Genomic DNA, 21232 nt, shown 5'->3' on the forward strand with positions numbered 1-21232 from the left:
ATAATTGTTGTTAATAAATAATAATAATAATAATAATAATAATAATAATAATAATAATAATAATAATAATAATAATAAGTTAAAAGGGGGAATCTCAATGTTTGGATAAACCAAAACTTACTAAAATGGCAAGGGTAAATATATATTAACACTAAAATATTATTTTTGACTAAATATATGTTGAAGGATGATTTTTGGGTTTGTGAATATTATTTCAATAATTAAAATATTGTACTATTATTTATTTTGAAACAACTTTTTTCCTTATAAGTGACATTAATTTCAAAAGTAATCAAAACAGAAGGGGTATTATATTGAAACAATCTATCGAAGTTTATTACCATTAAACGATAGAAATCTTATTGATAAGGTAAAATATTGTTTTCATATACCTATTCTCATCAAAAGTGCAGTATGCTGCTAACAGGGATCCTTACGATATATAGACTAAATCAATTAAATTCAAATTCATAAGGTAAATTGTTTTCATATACCTATTCTCATCAAAAGTATAGTATTCTGCTAATAGGGATCCTTATGAGACATAGACTAAATCAATGAGACATAGACTCATCAAAAGTGCAGTATTCTGCTAACAGGGATCCTTATAAGACAGACTAAATCAATGCTCAAGGCTGGAGCATCGCCTAAGGCTGGTTTGGATCCTCCAAAAGTTGACGCCAATGAACATATCTCTCGTGGTAATCAACATGATCCACAAATATGGCATCAGGGTATCTGAAATGAAAGAAGTTATTAATTATTTTATAAAAAGAATTGTAAACTACATAAATGAATTAAGTTACAAGTTACATACATTTCATCGAAATCATAATCAAGTATACCCATAACATTCTGAACCACAACAGTACTCTTGGTGACTTTCTTCTTCAATTCTACAAAAAAAAAAATAGTTAATCAATTCTCATGCCGGAAAAACTGCAGGTTTGGCCTACGGGTTTGGTATATGTGAATCGCATGAATCGGCGAGCGAGACATTTCGGATAGGAGGATCGTCCATCCATACTTCCCTAGTTTCATGAAGGCTTAAGAGCACTTAAAGAAGGGCTGAAAAAAGCTTATAAGCTGAAATAAAGGATTAAGTTGTTGCAAATTTAGACTTGTGTGGAGGACTGAATATGGCAGAAGCTATAAGTGGCAAATAAGCCGATTGTGAGATAAGCTTAAGAGTTCCTTAGTTAGTCCCTACCTTGGGGTAGCTTATTTTGTGTCGTATAAACAACCATTGAGGAGACACAAACATTTAAGACTCTTGTAAATTGCAAAACCTCTAAACATAAGAAGTTGTCATCACATTCTCCTTTGTTGCATCCATTCCATACCGTTTTGTTGCATTTTATGATGTTGTTTGATCTTGTTTGTAAACAAACTATCAAATAAAAGGATCAAATGGAGTTCTCAGGTTGAATTGGATATGTGAATAACTGGGGTTCTCGAATTTTGTTTTTCTATTTTGATTTTTTTTAAGGATATTTTGATGTGTTGATTTGGTAGTAGAGTATTTTTGTGCTTATTTTTATTTATTTTTTTTAGTGTTGTTTATTTTGGTTTGGTATTGGTTATCTTCTTGTGTTTATGATGTGCTATTGTTATGCATTTAGCCGTGATGTCTAAATCAATTTTTACTGTAATTAATCATAATTGATAGTAAGGTTATACAACTTAAGAGTTTACTCAACTCGTTTTACCTAGATAAAGTCACGTATACTCGTACAAGTTTATCTAAAATTAAAATTATATAAAAATATTATTATATACGTGACATATAAAAGTTAATATAATATTTTTATAGAGGGAAAAACTAATATAATATTGTAAATAGGTCAATAATCTAAAATATGACTTAATTATAAAGATAAAGTACACACAATAACCAAAATAAAATGGTTTGCTCAACTTAGCATCAAAATACAAAATTAACTCACAAAATTATAAGTTTCATAAGTTTCTAAACCATCCAAAAAAAAAAAGTTTCATAAGTTTCTAAACTTGTTAATAGAAAACAAAAATTGAGTGGGTTGGGCTTGAAAAAAAATTGACCCAGGAAAAAAATGAGCCAAAAAAACGGTGTTTTATTAAAAGGTAAAATCTCTAAACTCGGGCGAATATGCGAGTTTAAAATGAGTTAACTCGCTTAAACCCGTTGCAGATTTCAATTTTAACAAAAAACGTTTTTACATCAAAGTTAACTCGAATTTGACACCTAAACTCATAAACTCGTCCGAGTTTACGAGTTAGCACGTGATTTGTGGAACATTGATTGATAGTAAATATCATTTTCAGTTCTATGAAAATTGAATCAATTATTAATAACATATTATGCAAATAAATAAGCATTTACATATTACTTTTTTTAGGGACATTTACGTATTACTTATAATCTCCTTTAAAAAAATGTATCATTCATAAGCTAGTAGATGTAGTTTATGAAAAAAAAACTTATGAAGATAAAGTTTTTATTAGTGAAAACTTATGAATTAACATAAAAACATATTTATTTGCATAAGTTATTTTTTATAAGCTCGAAAATTAGCAATTCCAAACAAGCCCTTAATGTTGTTGATGTTCTATGTCGAATTTTAATATCATAACCAATGTAATTTACTAATAAAATAATATAACGTTCCAAAATTTTACGCGCGGTTAATTTAAATAGTTATTTGATAGATAATAGATACATAATAGATAGATGTAATGAAGGTTAAAATTTACAATCACTTTGTATTTCTAACATATATAATATTCATTCACTCTCACATGAGATGCTTGACCCAAAGAGTCATATTTAATTGATGAAAAATGAAAAGATATGCATGCAAGATGTATTAGTTCATGGAAGTAGTTGATTGTGATTGAAATACATGACTTCAATCAAGAGTCATGCTTACTTAATGATAATGATAGAAAATTAATTGCGTATGATTTATCTAATATATTCAAGATCGATTTTTTATTTATTTAAAATATATGATCGATTACTATATTTTTATAGTTTTTTAATTAATAGATCATGCTTTCAACGAAGTTTAATATGTTGCTAAATTTCTCGTCATTGTTATTTGATTCAAACAAGTTGAGAATCAATTTACAATACTAACTTTTGTAATTGCTATTTCTTAACGTGATTTAAGTTACTTACTTTTTAGATCATTCAATAAATAAAAAATTGGTTGTTTATTAGGATTGATGCTTGGTCAATTTAGAGAAAATAATTTATAAAATTGTATTAATCATAGTTTTAAAAATCGGACCGTCGTCGACTCGGTAAGGTGACTGAGACACTGGTTCACCTGGTCATTGATTGAACCGCATGACTGAACCAGATTAAACCGAATAACTCATATATAAAACTGGGTCTCTATAAAAATGTGTGCGTGTATTAAACTGAGTTGGATCATATTGAACTAAATCACTCAATCTCAAAAAATAAAAATAAATAACTTAAAACCTTGTCAAAACTCATCAAAATTAACACAATATGTGCATTGTATATATTGATCGTTAGTAATAAAAAATTATAAAATAATTAAATTTTAATATGAACAATTATATATATTAGATTTTAGTATTGATGATATTAAAAAACCTAATAAATAAAAATAATCATAGTTTTTATTTACTAATATGTTTTGGTGTGAAAAATACTAATAAGCATCCCGTGAAAAATCATAATTAATTGATTATATAATATTGTTATCTTCAAATATATTTCATAAATAAACATATGCTAACATATTCCCGTAAAAAAATACAGTGAGATATATTTTTGTTAATATATAGTCCATACACTCATATATATTTTATCAATATATATATAGTTCTCATTAGATTTCAGAAATAAGAATATACTAATATATTCCCGTAAAACAAACATATACTCATATATAGTTTTATTAATATATAGTCCATACACCCACATATACTTTATTAATATTAATAAAACTTAGGCAGTCGCGGTATTTAAATAGAGATATTAAAAAATACTAATTTTTTTGACAGATTAAAAAATACTAATTAAAACTGATCACTCGTTATAGTTACTAAAATGGGTCCCATGTTACAATTGTACACTCCAACGGGTTTTTTATTGATACATTTTTTAAAAAAACAATGGAAAAAATTGAAGTGTGATTAATCATAGTATATTATAATTTTTTTGTTTGTTTTAGTATTGACGTTATTAAAAAAAAAATGAAAATACATTTCACAAATAAACATATACTAACATATTCCCGTATAAAAACATATAGTGAGATATATTTTTATTAATATATAGTCCATACACTCATATATATATTTATCAATATATAGTTTTCATTAGATTTCAGAAATAAGAACATACTAATATATTCCCGTAAAACAAATATATACTCACATATATATTTTTATTAATAAATAGTTCATACACCCACATATATTTTTTCAATATATTAATAAAACTTAGGCAGTCGCGGTGTTTAAATAGAGATATTAAAAAAAATACTAACTAAAATTGATCACTCATTGTAGTTACTAAAATGGGTCCCGTGTTACAATTGTACACTCCAATGATTTTTTTAGTGATACATTTTCAAAAAAAAGGGAAAAAATTGAAGTATGATTAATCATAATATATTATAATATTGTTCTTGTTTTAGTATTGACAATATTTAAAAAGCTAATAAATGAAAATACATTTCATAAATAAATATATACTAACATATTCCCGTAAAAAAATATAGTGAGATATATTTTTGTTAATATATAGTTCATATACTCATTTGTATTTTATCAATATATAGTTCCCATTAAATTTCAGAAATAAGAATATATTAATATATTCCCATAAAACAAACATTACTCATATATATTTTTATTAATATATAGTCCATACACCCACATATATTTTATTAATATATTAATATAACCTAGGCAATCGTGGTGTTAAATTAGTGATATTAAAAAAATACTAATTAAAACTGATCACTCGTTGTAGTTATTAAAATGGGTCTCGTGTTACAATTGTACACTCCAACGGGTTTTTTTAGGGATACATTTAAAAAAACAACAGAAAAAATTGAAGTATGATTAATCATAGTATATTATAATATTGTTCATGTTTTAGTATTGACGATATGAAAAAAGCTAATAAATAAAAATAATCATAGATTTTATTTACTAATATGTTTGAGTGTGAAAAATATTAATATGCGTCCCGTGAAAAAACATAATTAACGTATTCTATAATAGTGTTATCGTAAAATACAAAATCATATTCTGCTATAACAACAACACTTGTTAGTTTCCTCTAAAAAAAACTTGTTAGTAAAACTGAATTGAAAATTAGTAGAGAAAATGGAGTTGAAAATGAAGAGAGAAAATGAAAAATAAAGAAAGATGGTAAGAAAAAGATACGAGAGGAGAGTGAGATTGAGAGAGAAAAGTTTATTAAAATAAAGGACGTGAGAGAAAAGTTTATTATTAAATAAAGGGTTAATTATGTTTCTAGTCCCTATAAAATAGCGACCTTGTAAGTTTAGTCCCTACTTAATTTTAATAGCATTTTTAGGATATCACTGACCAAAGGTATCTTCATAAAGATTGATCAAAGTCATGGTTTGAATGATCCAAGTTCTCTCCGATTATTCAAATAAACCCGAGCTCCATTTAAAAAGAGAATGACAAAAAAAATTTAGTGTATTAAATATTTTTGATTTTTTAATGTCTTCAAAATTTTCTTAAATTTATTTGTATTTTATCTTTGCAAATAAACCATCTAATCATTTTGAGAAATGAACAAGATATCGACGTGTTAGCTGAATTTGGGAACACTTGAAATTAGAAGATGATGAAGAAGGACGGTTTGCCTAAGTTTCTCCAGAAAATAATTTCGGTTAGAGCACTAATTCTGTTGTACAGTTGACTAATTGGTATCTGTCATTTATCAGTTGTTAATTGTTATAATGAATATCAACTACTTTAAAATTTTGTCAGTTTGAGGATATTTCTTCATTAAATTGTCTACTTATAAATTGAAGTTCCTCTGTATCAATTTAGAACAAGTATATTATAGAGTAGTAAATTGAATTCTCTATAGTTGAGAGCAAATCCTCTTCCATGGCTTCAATTGCCAAAAGGTATATTATCGAGTAGTATATCAAATTCTTTCAACTTTATATTTGTATGAATCAAATCTGAAATAATTAATAGTTTTAGGAAATTGAATGTTTGCGCAGGCTTGAAGGTAGAGTAGCAATAATCACAGGAGGTGCTGTTGGAACTTGTGTTGGGGGTCTGCTGCAATAACTTGACCAAGAAGATGATGAAGATGACTATGATGAAGTGTGCACATAAATTCCAAAGATTTGTTGTATATCTTGATTGTTGGGAAGATGCTGCTGTACTTGAAACCTGAAAAGATTAATGGTTATGCATGCAAACTCAAAGCGTATGGGGTTGCCATACTAACCTTTAGGTTCGATTCGCCCCCACCAATAACCGTATATTGGATGCAATAAGGAATGACCGGCGAATCCCCTTCAGGATACTATGAGTTCCTTGACGTGTATTGCACAACCACACCAAGCGTATCTCCTAACAGTATTTTACAGATTTATGGTTCCAGCAATTCACTCATGCATTAGAGAATTGATGGATGATTTAGAGTAAGAGAATGATGGAGAATTATGTTGTTGTTCTTTTTTGTGTGTCCAACTAATGCCCAAATGCCAAACATTTATAGTGCATTATATGACTCTTCACATGAGAGAAAACACCCCTTTGACTTGAATCAATGCTATGATTCATTAAGCACCCATTTGCCAAAGATTATGATCATATACACTTGAATCAATGTTATGGTTCATTAAGCACCCTTTTACCAAAGGTTATAACCATATACACTTGAATCAATGTTATGGTTCATTAAGCACCCTTTTGCCAAGTGTTATAACCATATACATTTGAATCAATGCAAATGTTCATTAAGCATCTCTTTGCCAAAGGTTCCAATGTATATGAATGATTCCCATGAAGAGTTACAACTTTTGGTTCTAAAGTGATTCCATTATTTTGGAAATCACCAACAATCCCCCACCATTTTCAAAATACTAAATCACATAAATCCGGAAATTCCATGCCTTCAGATAATGGTATCTCGCGATTTGAACCATTACTTAGTAAGTTAAGTTTTCGCTCATTCCCAAATAGTATGGTAGGCAAGCTTTGAACCAACTATTCATTAGAACAAGTGTGCATAACTTACACATAGAATCTCGGTACCATTGATAAAGAGACTTGTAAGATGACACATTAAGAAGGCCTTGTGTCATATATCCCTTTTCATGAGAATTTAAGAGTCAAACCCTTGAACTCCGTGAAGCGGCCAAACTTCATTCTCACATAGGTAGACTATATCGGAAATGCCCCATAAGTATGCATTCCAGCAAATATATGCTATATGTCCATTAAGAGGAAAACCTCATCCTACCCTTTTTCTTCTTATGGTCCAAGTACTTTTGCCCCTTGGGATGTTATCTATTGTCAAGTACTTCAATTACTCTAATAGTGTACTTTCACCATTGAACCCAAGACTTGATGCTACTCAAGTGTGGGTTGAGTTTCCACCATTGGTAATCAATTAGATTTGGGTTTGTACCACATCCCTAATAATGTCTTCAATGTATTCAACATCATTTCCAAAGACATCATTCCTTGTCAATCATTTCGTCAAATAATTGCAAGATTTTCTTTTAATTTTTATAAACATTGAATATTCAATTCTTCACATAGATTTTGTATTCTCATAGCTATGTCTATGGATCAACTTATATACTCTTGATAGTATTCACCAACTATCATCAAACCATGACACACTTTTGTCAATTGAGTATATTGTAATAATGCACAAACTTTTATGTCATTACACCTTTGCTATAACAATATTTAACATGCATTTCAATTTGAACTTCAACTTTTCTTTTATATCTAGCCAAGATATATCATACATTGAATGCATTAAACATACATAGCAAAATAAAAATTGATCATAAAAGAATGTCATATCCAAACTTCATAAGATGGGATTAAACATGTAAGTCATATACTCCACATAAAATTAAATATAACACAATCATTTTGATTTTAGTTATCATATAACTAATACATATATCATAAATTCATTGTGTTAAATTCAAGTTTATGTTTAAATATGTTCAATACTAAATTTCAATAAACAATGACATAGAAGAATAAACAATGAACCAAAATCATTAATATTTTCTATGACTTTCTTCCATGAACATATATCAACTTACAATAATTCAAAACAGACCCAAATTATTTTAATATCATGATAAACAAGAAATTAACCATTACTTTTCATATTATCATGTAAATATAATATCAGCACAATATTAATGATAATAATTTCTTACACAAAGTAAATAATATCATTAAAGCAACCACTTGATATTTTGACAATTTATCTACACTACTTTTATAAATAAAATAGTGTTTAAACATTCTTAACATATTACTATACTCATCAAAATTCATATACTTCAACAATTTCTAAATCATGTATATATATGTCACCACATGTTAAATCTAACATATTCATATTTACTTAGATACTACACACATGCATTTAGAACACCAAATATTTCATAATAGGTAATCACTTATATGCACATTATCTCATGTTCAAATTAACATCAAACAGATTTCAAACGATAAATTTCATACATATCAACATGGTGCTAAAGTTATCATTGGTGCAGCTACTGCTAAACTATTTGTTCAACATGGTGCTAAAGTTATCATTGCAGATATTCAAGATGAATTAGGTCAACCCCTTTGCAATGAACTTGGCACAAAGAACATTCTATATGTTCACTGCAATGTAACCATTGAATCAGACATCAAAAATGTGGTTGACACCGCAGTTTCGAATTATGGTAAGCTTGACATCATGTTTAACAATGCTGGTATCTCTGATGACAAAAACAAAGAAATATTGAATTATGATAGCGTTGCTTTCAAAAGGGTATTTGATGTTAATGTTTATGGAGCTTTCTTGGGTGCTAAGCATGCTGCTAGGGTAATGATCCCAAACAAAAAAGGTGTTATTCTTTTTACTGCAAGTGTTGCTACAAAAATTGCTGGTGAAACAACACATGCATATACTTGTTCAAAGCATGCATTGGTAGGGCTTACAAAGAATTTGTGTGTAGAATTAGGGAAATATGGGATTAGAGTTAATTGTATCTCACCTCCGGCTCTTCCTACTCCAATTCTAATGAACTCATTGAAGTTGAACAAGAATGAGGTGGAGCAAGTTTTGTCCTCAGCTGGTGTGTTGAAAGAGGTTGTTCCTAAAGTTGAGGATATAGCTGAGGCAGCACTTTATTTGAGTAGTGATGAGTCCAAGCTTGTGAATGGAGTCAACTTTGTTTTGGATGGAGGTTATAGCACCACCAATATGTCATGCCTTTTAGCATTCAAAAGTTTGATGAACGGGTCCACCAACCACATTGTTCAGTAACAAATTGGATTGATATAAGAATACTGATTTTATCTTCACCAATAGAGAAATAAATGATTAAAAATTAATATGAAAATTTTCAATTCATTTACAAAAGAAAAAAAATATGTAATCATATATGAATATCTATATATCTTGTGTTTCTATATCATTGAAATAAATACCTCCGGTAGAATTACCATCCAAAAATGATATATAGCAAGCCAACCAAGTATTGAACAAGAGTTGTCCAAACAATAAAGTATTTTTTTGGAAGGACAAAAAAAACAGAAGAATTGAACAAGACAACAAGCACATCAAATTATCAACAAAACAGGGTAATTTTTTTTTCATCAACGATTATGATTCTTCATATATAAAAAATTTCACATGAATAAAAGTAGTGTCGCTAATTGATAAACCACTTTACCAATAAAACTAATCGAGTGCAAGATGTATGTATGAGAAAATACAATAGAAATAATATGAGACATAGCCCCATTTATTTACTTCTCGGTGATTACTCAGGCATCTTTATTATGCTGAATTTTTGTTCCTTCTGTGTTTTCTCCCCTCGTTTTATTGTACTTTGAAATTATGAAAATGCTTTTGGATGAAGTATGAAAAAGCAATTCTTGTGTTCAAGGTTTCAAAGAAAATTGATTTAGGTAGCTATTTGTTTGACTTTAATTTTTCCTTTCGTTTGGATATATTAATGACACTGCTTATGATGTTAGTAATATTCACGAGATGTTCTTTTTACGGAAAATGAGAACGCTCTGTTAGGGTTCTAGCAATGAGCGCCGTTTTGCATTCAATCTCCAATCCATCGTTCAACAATTCAGGTTAATTTATTCTTTTTGTTGGCACCGATTGTGTTTGCTCTTGAATTGGTGGCTTAGTTTCATTGGAACACCAATTCAATTGGTTCACGTTTGTTCCATTATAGTAATCCATTCTTTATTCTTTGGAGAATTGGAAGCTAGCAACAACATATTCTGATCCGTGAATTCTACTTATACCGCAGCTTGGCCATGGCCTTTGATTGGCAGGCCGAGCTGGCCGCACCACTGGGGAAGATTGTTGTGAATCACGCATCATCTGCAGCAACAGTTCCTCCTCCCAAACCGGTGAATTGAATTTCTTTTGCGCAAGCACTGACTGCCTCATCAACAACGATCTCAAGTAATGATAATTTACCGCAGCCTCTGATTCGTGGTGAAAACGTAAGCATCCATATTTCACAAGACATATATGAGAAGGGTATGGCTGTTTGCAAGCGTAATCTCCGTGGTCGACTGGTTCTGAATAAGGGTGATAAACCCTACACTGCAAAAGACATCAATTCGAAACTTCAAAACCAATGGAAAACAAAGGGAGCATGGTCCATGACACCCTTGGGGAGGGGTTTCTATGAATTTTTTTTTGCCTCAGAGGATGATAAACGCATGGTATGGGCGATGGGGACGGTTAATTTGAAGCCAGGAGTTCTCCGATTGTTTGAATGGACCAAAGATTTCAATATGCACAAGCATCGTAACACTCATGCACAAGTATGGATTCGACTTTTGGAATTACCACAAGAGTATTGGATGGATAGGACGCTCCGGGAAATTGCTAGTGCTGTGGGCACTCCACTACTCATTGATAATGCGACTTCCAAGCGCATTTACGGGCACTACGCACGCATACTTGTCGACATGGATTTTTCACGCCAATTATTTCATGAAATCACGGTTGAGAGGGAAGGTTACGCGTTTCAGGTGGAGGTGGCCTATGAGTGGCTTCCGGAATTTTGTACACATTGTCATACCTTGGGCCATGATGTTTCCTCCTGCAGGTGGCTATATCCTCAGAAGGACAAAACTGTGCACAAAGAAAGAAATGTCCAAGGCAAAAAACCAGTTCCAACTCCAAAGGGAAATTGGGTTCCTATCAAAGACAATCCATCGGGAATAGGTTCCTCTCTTGCTTTTGCAGCACCACAGAAGGAGGTGGCCCCGGTACCCATTCAGCAAGATATTACGGTCACTTTGGCAGGTTCGAATCGTGACATTGGCAACAATAATATTCCGGAGGAAGATACTACACAGGTGCAACATCAATCTTATATTCCAGTTGAAGACAACAATGTTACACAACATGACATGGGCACAAATATGAATATCCCGTTGGAAGAAAATTCGGACCAGATGGCAGACACCACAATTCCTTCTGAAGCAGTCACACACCAATCCATGAACTCAGATATTCCAGTTCAAAAAACACTTGAGGCCGCATCTTTGGAGGCTACTTTGGAGCTTGGTGCAGTGTCCCTATCCCATGGGGACGAAAGTATTAACCACGCAGATGACATCCCGGTAGAAACACAGACAACTATGGCAGTACCAGCACATGATATCAACTCAACTGAAGCATTTCTAGCTGTGGAGGCCAACTTGTGTTCTGATGAGGCCGAAGAACAGGTTATGATCACCTACGAAAAAAATGTTGACACAGAAATCCATCAAGAAAGGCTGCCCAACACATCCGTTCATGTACTTGAGGAAATTCCTGTGGGTCCAGCTCAATTACAAAGACAAGAGGTACATCCTAGCAAGAACATTCAACATGGTTTAGATTTGTGGGAAAGAGTCCGAGAGTATGATGCTCGATCAGCAGCTGAAGCTGCAGCTGGCGCATCTGCAGGTCTTATTCTTACAAGAAATCAGAAGCAGAAACTGAAGGTCCAACATGTTCTTTCAAAGAAGTCTTCTAAATCCAGTGCTCGGGGTTCCACTGATCACTGAATTGTCTCTGTTGGAATACTAGATGAAACAGTTGCGCAGATAGGTTGGCTTCTATGGATCACTCCTATGTTGGTATAGTCTGGCTAGGCTCTATTCCTATTGTTTTATGGCTTGATCTCTATAGGGATAGATGTGGACTTCCAAATTATAGATTTCAATGATCTGTTTTTTGGTTGTTTTTTTTGTTTCTTCTGTTTCTTTTCTGTTTCTCTTGTTTTTCTTTTTGTTTTTTGGAGGGTTTTGGTCTTGTCCCCCCTCCTTTTGTAATTATTTTTCCCTTTTTTTAATAAAATTTTAGAGCGTTGCGGCATAGGATGGAGGCCTCTCGAGGTGCCAACTTAGTTGGGACGTCGATGATGCCTCTTGATGTCTGTCTACGTTCCTTGCTTATCAAAAAAAAAAAATGTTAGTAATATTCACCGTTAGTTGCTTTCTTGACAACTTGTAAGATGTTTGTGTCTCCGTAAGGGTATCCGGTGTCGTGGATGATTTATCTCAGTCAACATTTTTCTATATATAATTTTACGAATTAATAACATCAACTTATATAGATTGTCTTGTAAACAAAAAAACAAAAAAAAAACTTATATAGATTTTTTTTGGTGGTGTCCAGGGTTCGAACCCGGATCTTGCATATATTATACATTGTCCTTATCAACTGAGCTAAGCTCACGGGAAAAAAAAACATATATAGATTGTAAGTACGTTTGGCAAATTAAAAACATTTAAAAATGGTTATTATTTTTGGTCTCATGTTAAAATTTTAAATTTATCAGTCACAATCGCCGTCGCCGCCCTTATTGTATAATTTGTTGTCTTCTCTATGGTTGTCTCACCATCGCCGCCGTTTATCTCACCTATGTCTGCCATCTCTCTCAAGCTCGCATCTCGTCATCTCTCTTGATATATCAAAATCGTGGTGCTATTTTTTAATGTTAATTCTTAAAATATCTTTATAAAAATTTACTATATTGTAAATTGAGATATATGTGTAAAAAAATTATATTGAAAGTAGTACATATAAATTGAATTTCAAATGAAAGCACGTTTAAGTTTTATAATTTAATGTATCAAAAAAAAAAGTTTTATAATTTAATACAAATATCTTGCAAAATAATACCAAAATTAATATTAAAAAGTCATTTTTTTTAGTAATATTAAAATCCTTGAATTCGTAATCCCTGAGAGCGGCGAAACTACAAGTTGTGGTTCGTCATTATCTTATGTTTGTTCTTAAGTTCATTATTATATGCCGTATATAATGTTGTCCATGTATAATATCCATTTGTCAAAAATCAAATAAAAATTTGTGGACCGTGCCATCCTATCTATCACAATTCACAACAACTTTTGAGAAGGGTTTTGGTAACATTTTCAAACCAAATATTACAGATGTTACATCAGTGAATGTTCAATAAATTTGCAACGTTGCATGACATGCAATGGGAAAGTAAACGATAAAGAATCTGTTTATGGTTAGTAGTTCACCTAATTCCACAATTGAATCTAAGCACAAAACCTTTTGGTCGGTAGGTTCATCTTATTATTAGTTGTTCTAATTAATATTTAATAGTATCCGCAACCAGTAATGAATTTGCGTATAAAAAATAAAAATAAAAATCTGCTACTATAAAAAGCATTCAAACTCTAGTGGAGTAAGTGTTCTAGTCCTAGTTGGGTAAAATCATCTTCGATGGCTTCAATTGGCAAAAGGTAACTATATTGTGGAGTAGAGCACTATTGAATTCTTTCAACTATAGTATATTTTTACGAATAAAATCTCAAATCTCTCTTTGTGCAGGCTTGAAGGTAAAGTAGCAATAATCACAGGAGGTGCCAGTGGAATTGGTGCAGCTACTGCTAAACTATTTGTTCAACATGGTGCTAAGGTTATCATTGCAGATATTCAAGACGAATTAGGTCAATCCCTTTGCAATGAACTTGGCACGAAGAACATTCTATATGTTCACTGCAATGTAACTATTGAATCAGACATCAAAAAGGTGGTTGACACCGCAGTTTCGAATTATGGTAAGCTTGACATCATGTTTAACAATGCTGGTATCTCTGATGACAAAAATAGAGAAATATTGAATTATGATAGCGAAGCTTTCAAAAGGGTATTTGATGTTAATGTTTATGGAGCTTTCTTGGGTGCTAAGCATGCTGCTAGGGTAATGATCCCAAATAAAAAAGGTGTTATTCTTTTTACTGCAAGTGTAGCTACAGCAACTGCTGGTGAATCAACGCATGCTTATTCTTCTTCAAAGCATGCATCAGTGGGACTTATGAAGAATTTGTGTGTAGAGTTAGGACAATATGGGATTAAAGTGAATTGTATCTCACCAGGAGCTATTCCTACTCCAATTCTAACCAATGCACTGAATATGAACAAGAGTGAAATGGGGAAAGTTTTGTCCTCAGTTGGTGTGTTGAAAGAGGCTATTCTTGAAGTTGAGGATATAGCTGAGGCAGCACTTTATTTGAGTAGTGATGAGTCCAAGTTTGTTAATGGAGTCAACTTAGTTTTGGATGGAGGTTATAGCACCACCAATATGTCATTCACTTCTGCACTCATAAAATGTTTGATGAATGGCACCACCAACCACATTGATCAGCAATAAGAATTTGGATTGGGAACCTCTGCAACTGCACTATATATACCTACAAAAATAAGACAGTTGATTATTCGCTATACTAGGCTTATGCTACTAGTGTCGCATTTGTGTCTATTATTTTTATGTGGTTTCTGCAAAATGTTGTTGTGCGCTTTTGCCTATCTGTTTCTAGCTATTTATCAGGTTATTTGTTATTCTCTCCGTCCTAAATTGTAAATTGTATGTTGTTTTGGAAAGATTTTTTTTTTGTCTTTATAAGTCAATTTAAATACAAATTAATATTAATATTATTTTTCCTATTATACCCATAATAATTTATTATTTTTTATCAACAGACAGGATTTGACAAGTCTAAAGACTTACATCAAATCTCAACCGTTATAATTATTTGATCTAACGACTGATATTATATCCTTGAATAAATCATTGCAATAAAACAATACCATTTTTGGGCAAGTAGAAGAAATCTTGTCTCATGCCGAACCTTATGGATATGAAATCCTGAAAAGTAAACAGCTTCAATCCGACTAAGAAACTAGTAATTACAACATTTAACATTGTTGTGTGAATGATTCACAGCTTGCTCAAATAAATTAGCAATGATAGACAGACATTCTAGAAACCTAGCAAACTATGAGAAATGGTTTTTTCTAATCACACCTCAAGTATTTTTGGTTACACCCTGAATTGACAAAAACACTCCTAACTTTTTTATTTTTTTTATTTTCATTCATTACCTTTTGTCTTCCTCTTCCTACGTCTCCTTCCTCTCATATTTAACTCAAAATACAATCTTTTCTATCCAATTTTCACATTTCATGTTATTTCACAATCAATTGATACACATTTCTTGACCATGAGAAATTTGCTACACATTTTTTCCGATAGAGATATTAATTTATGTGATTTTTAAAATAATAAAGAAAAAGAAAGTAGTTTAGGTTTGCAGATTTATTTTAATCCCAAAATCGTAGAACCCCACATATTGAATAATAGAGAAGAAAGGAGGAGGAGAATTCAAGTAGACAACTGGCTTAATTGATTCCGGTCATTTTCCCTATATATTTACAAATTTTTTTAAAGCTTCCCCAAAAACTTACATGTTGCTCTAAAATTGAATTTAGGTTTAATTTTGCCTAAGGGGGGTGTATTGGATTAAGATTTTGAAGGACAATTTTTGCTTAAAAAAGTCTCAGATTTTAAAAGATTTTGTAGGATTTTAATGACTTTCATGATTTTAGAAGACAATCAGGATTTTCAATTTGGATTTCAATGGATTTACATCATAAGATTTTAAAGGATTTTAAAGGATTGTATGGATTTATAAGATTTCAAAAGATTGTATAAATTTTAAGGACTCATTGAAAAGAAATGATTACAACACACTCTCTATCATAATATTTTGAATACATACTCTTATTTTTTATTTTATTTTTATGAGAGATAGAGAGAGGGAAGAGAGGAGGGAGAGAAGGGAGAAAAGAGAGGAGATAGAGGGAGAAGAGAGAGATATATATATATAGAGAGGGAGGGGGAGAGAGAGAGAGAGAGAGAGAGAGAGAGAGAGAGAGAGAGAGAGAGAGAGAGAGAGAGAGAGAGAGAGAGAGAGAGAGAGACGAAGAGTTGGGGGAGAGAGAGAGAGAAAAGAGAGGAGAGAGGGAAGGGAGAAGAGGGAAGGGAGAAGAGAGAAGGAAGAAGAGATAAGAAAAAGATAGTAAAAACTTTTAAAGAAAAACAATCCCAAGAAATCTTATGTCTTCATGGAAGACTTTTTTTTGTTAAAATTTCACTAGACAATCTCAAAAAATCCATCAAAATCTAATTTATTAAACAATCCTTTGAAATTTGAATGATTTTGAATACCATGAGACTTTTTTTAAGTGATGAAAAGTCTTGATTGAATACCTTAAGACTTTTTTAAAATGACAAAGAATCTTGATTGAATACCACAAGACTTTTTTTAAATTGCAAAGAGTCTTGATTGAATACCACAAGACTTTTTCATAATTAAAAAGTCTTTTAAAATCCCTTAGAATCCTAATTCAATACACATCTACGTTAATTCAATTTACATGTACAGACGCAAATTGATTTCACGTTTACATACGTGAATTAAATTCATTTACAAACTACAAAAATATTTATTAATACGCGAATTGATTTTACTTGAGAGGCTAAGGGATGTTTGGGTAATATCATAAAATATTAATAGAATCTTGGGTGTAACTAGGGATGTTAATGGGTATCCATGGGTACGGGTAGTATAATATCCGTCCCCGCCCCGTTGGATAAATATGGTACTCGTGTCCGTCCCCGTACCCGTGCGGGTATCTTTATACGGATAATCCACGGGTATTTAGATACCCGCGGATATTTGCGGGTATCCATGGATTTTATTTTTATTTTTTATTTTTGTACGAAGAGAAATATTTTTTTTAATTACCTACAAACTTCAACTTTTAAAGATCCATACATAACACATTCCATTCAAATTTTATAATCCATAGCATTATCCAACAAAAATCATGATTCTTACATAATACCAACCAAATTCAGCATACCATAATGCATATGATTCTTACATAATCCATACAAATTGTTGAAGTAAAATAAAAAGATAAAAACATCCAAAATCCAAATAAACATCCAAAAAGCATAAAAACCTCAAAATAAATGCTAGAAAAGACTAAAATCTAAATAAACATCCAGAATACTAGGATTTTTTTTTAGACATCAAACTCTTATATATATACACATGAATATTTTAGTAATTTACTTAAATTATTAACGGGTTCGGGTATCATCAAATCCATGTCCGTGTCCATAAAGTAATGGGTAGTTAAATATCCGATTATTATACTCACGGGTATTCGTATAGCTACCCGCGCCCGTGCCAATGACGGATTTTATCCGCGGATACTCACGGACACGGATTTTTTTGCCACCCCTAGGTGTAACCTGATAATTTCGGGGTGTAACTAGAAAAAGTCATCAGAAATGCATGATTTATTTATGCAAACAAAATAACACAACCAATATACCATTTTTATATTAAAAAAATATTTTTGAATATTAGATAAATTACCAACAATTGATTTTCTCTTATTTTCATTAATTAACCATCACCTTAGTAGTCATACATTTTAATCACAAACAATAAATGAACAAAACGCATGAACCACCAAAATATCTGACAAAGAATACATCTCTATCATTCTTCATTTATTATGACCTTTGGAGTCATGAATTTTAATCACAAACAACAACACACACTGCATTCACAAACCACCAATATAATACTCCCTCCGTTTCACAATACTTGTCCATTTTGGAGAATAATTTTGTTTCACTTTACTTGTCCCTTTCAAGTTTCAATGCAATATTAATTATTGGTTTATCAATAATACCCTTATATATTTATTGTAGAGAGAGAAATAATAGAATGACATAATAAATGAGTAAGGGTATTATAGAAAAAACACAAAGAATTGCATCAAAAATGACAACATTTATTTGATTCCTTGGTATCTGTAATTTTTCTAAAATGGACATGTATTTTGAAACGGAGGGAGTACATATCTACCTCGTTCTTTGTGTATCAAGTATGAACCTTTGAGTCATGCATGTCACGTGAGAATAAATATTATATATGGTAAAAATATAAAATGATGAAAAATTTAAACTCCTATTACATTTATTTATTATGTATCTATTATAAAAAGAATGTGTTATGTATCTATTACTATCAAAAAATTGATTTGATTTTGTTATGACCAATCACCATAATATTTTATAATATTCTATTATTTTATGAACATATTATAATTACATTGTTTATCACTTTAAAATTAGACGAGAAACACCAATAACATTAATTACCTATTTAGTCTTTTGTTTGTTTTTACATGTTCTCTTGTATTTTCATCTATTTGCACAAATACGCAAAATAAAAAACACTTTTGTGAACATTCGAGTACCAAAAGTTGTATTTCTCTAACTATTAATGTATAATATTATAAAAAAATGTTTATACATACTAAAAAAATGAAATGTTTGTATGCCTTAAAAAAATGTTTATACATATTGTATGTATGTTTTCCTAAAAAAAATTGTGTTTCTTTATGTACGGGTTCTGAGCTGTCTCACATCCTCAGCACGCTCAAAACCACCATTGAATATGACATGTAAGATTGAGTTAGACTCAACCAAAATTCTAATAAAATATATAGTAACAATTACTAAATTATTTAATTAAAAAATTAAGTTATAAAATATAAATCATTTGTATATAATTAATTAAAATGTTAATATGGCATCCACATTGGTCTTAATTTAAGCGTTGGGTTCAATTTAAAAATTATAAAAATTGGAAGACCAAAATTATGAAATTGCAAATGTGGAGACCGCAATCCATAACTTAAAAATTATGACAACATTCTCTTTCACTTTGCTTTCATTTTCATTTTTTTAGTATAGTTTTTTTTTAAAGAATTTATTCATAATAGTTATAATCAATAAAAGTCTCACTATTACTTCATGTAAAAACAGATCATTTTCAATGCATAATTTATGCAGCGGTAGAGGTTCGAACCCCTAACACCCTACTTCTCCACATTTAAAATGTGTGAGCTTCGATCACTAGGCTACTTGACTAAAAAAAGATTCTGTTATTACCGTCCTCTTTTTTTCTTTTGTTTAATCTCAACAACAACAAAAATTGTAAGCACATTCAAGATCCTCTTCATATTTTCTTTTGAAAAGAATTTTTTTTGTTAAATAATTTTGTATCTCGTTGTATTTTCATTTTATCTTTTACATCCATTAGAGTGGATTTTTTTTATTTTTTTTACTCAAGTTGTATTTTCTGAGATAATCTATATTATATATATAAAGAGAATAGGGGGTTTTGAACGGATTTTGGGCTGGATTTTTGTTATTCCAATTATACCTTTAAACAAATTTTCCTATAACAATGTTATATTGTTGGTTTTATTAAAAAAAAATGAATTTTTGCTATATTTGTTAAATAATTTATGTCACTGAAAAAGATAAATATGGTTTGTTGAGTTTGTTACATTTGAAATTCACAAACATCTATACATATAATTTTAATCTATATAACAAAACAATTATATAAAATATCGTTTGTAATTTACACATAATTTTTTATAAAATATCATTGATAATCACGCGTTAGCGCAGTAAATTTTTTTTATTTTTTTTTACTCAAGTTGTATTTTCTGAGATAATCTATATTATATATATAAAGAGAATAGGGGGTTTTGAACGGATTTTGGGCTGGATTTTTGTTATTCCAATTATACCTTTAAACAAATTTTCCTATAACAATGTTATATTGTTGGTTTTATTAAAAAAAAATGAATTTTTGCTATATTTGTTAAATAATTTATGTCACTGAAAAAGATAAATATGGTTTGTTGAGTTTGTTACATTTGAAATTCACAAACATCTATACATATAATTTTAATCTATATAACAAAACAATTATATAAAATATCGTTTGTAATTTACACATAATTTTTTATAAAATATCATTGATAATCACGCGTTAGCGCAGTAAAAAAAGGTAAATCAACATGAAAACCAAGAATTCATGCACAAAAAGTAAATCGAAATGGAATCAAAATCAAATAAAACGAAAACCAAGCTTTCATGCACAAAAAGTAAATCTAAATGGAATCAAGATCAAATATAACGAAAACCTAAAACCTGGATCTCAAGTACAAACGACATGGAGAGATCAAGAAAAACCTACCTCTTGTTGAGCGATGTTTTTCTTCATGTTCGAAGGTGATGTTTAAAGCAGAGGAAAATTCAAATTCAGAGGAAAATTGAAGATTTGTTGAAAGAAGAATGTTGTTAAATGAATTCAGATCTGTGGTGAATTGTATTGGGCCGAAAGCTGTTTGAGTTGGCCCAATGCATTTATTTGATGAATTTCGGATCTCACCGTACAGTCAATCAAAGAAGGAGAAAGGATAGAATTTTAGGATTTTTTTTTCATATTGTAAGGTTGGGAATAGATGAGAGATCTGTGAAGAGGGAGAAGGGAAGATTCTATCATGGTTGTTGGATTTGTGACCAGTGAAAGAAAAAAAAATTTGTCCATAAATAATTGATGCATTACACTTTTAAATATGATTTTAATTACTTTTTTCCACTTATAGCAATAATTAATATTAATTTTATCACTTCAAATTCAATATTCTCCCTCCGTCTCAAAATAATTGTTTCTTTAATATTTTTCCGTGTCTCAAAATAATGTTCACTTTAGAATATCA

At 30.5% G+C, this 21232-nt stretch overlaps 2 protein-coding genes, 1 long non-coding RNA gene and 1 pseudogene across 3 annotated transcripts; 3 read left to right on the forward strand and 1 right to left on the reverse strand.

Annotated features, from left to right (window-relative positions):
- Positions 1 to 6117: 6117 nt before the first annotated feature.
- LOC146910804 (short chain aldehyde dehydrogenase 1 pseudogene) lies at positions 6118 to 9553 on the forward strand (annotated as a pseudogene).
- Positions 9554 to 10292: 739 nt separating this feature from the next.
- LOC146910805 (uncharacterized) lies at positions 10293 to 12571 on the forward strand. The gene has a single exon (XM_085727763.1). It carries the CDS (start codon positions 10789 to 10791, stop codon positions 12310 to 12312), a length of 1524 nt encoding a protein of 507 aa, XP_085583889.1. The 5' UTR covers positions 10293 to 10788; the 3' UTR covers positions 12313 to 12571.
- Positions 12572 to 13660: 1089 nt separating this feature from the next.
- Positions 13661 to 21007, reverse strand: LOC146910806 (uncharacterized). The gene is made up of 3 exons (XR_015019864.1): positions 20707 to 21007; positions 15374 to 15431; positions 13661 to 14976 (listed from the first exon to the last, which is right to left on the reverse strand). It is a non-coding gene; the product is annotated as an uncharacterized LOC146910806 (long non-coding RNA).
- Positions 13942 to 15237, forward strand: LOC146910807 (short chain aldehyde dehydrogenase 1-like). The gene is made up of 2 exons (XM_085727764.1): positions 13942 to 14025; positions 14114 to 15237. The coding sequence occupies exons 1-2, from the start codon at positions 14006 to 14008 to the stop codon at positions 14934 to 14936; spliced, it is 843 nt and encodes a 280-aa protein (XP_085583890.1). The 5' UTR covers positions 13942 to 14005; the 3' UTR covers positions 14937 to 15237.
- Positions 21008 to 21232: the final 225 nt, after the last annotated feature.

The sequence above is a fragment of the Medicago sativa genome, chromosome 7 (genome assembly GCF_051527215.1).
Source record: "Medicago sativa cultivar Bolivia chromosome 7, Bolivia_mono, whole genome shotgun sequence".
Classification (NCBI taxonomy): Eukaryota; Viridiplantae; Streptophyta; class Magnoliopsida; order Fabales; family Fabaceae; genus Medicago; species Medicago sativa.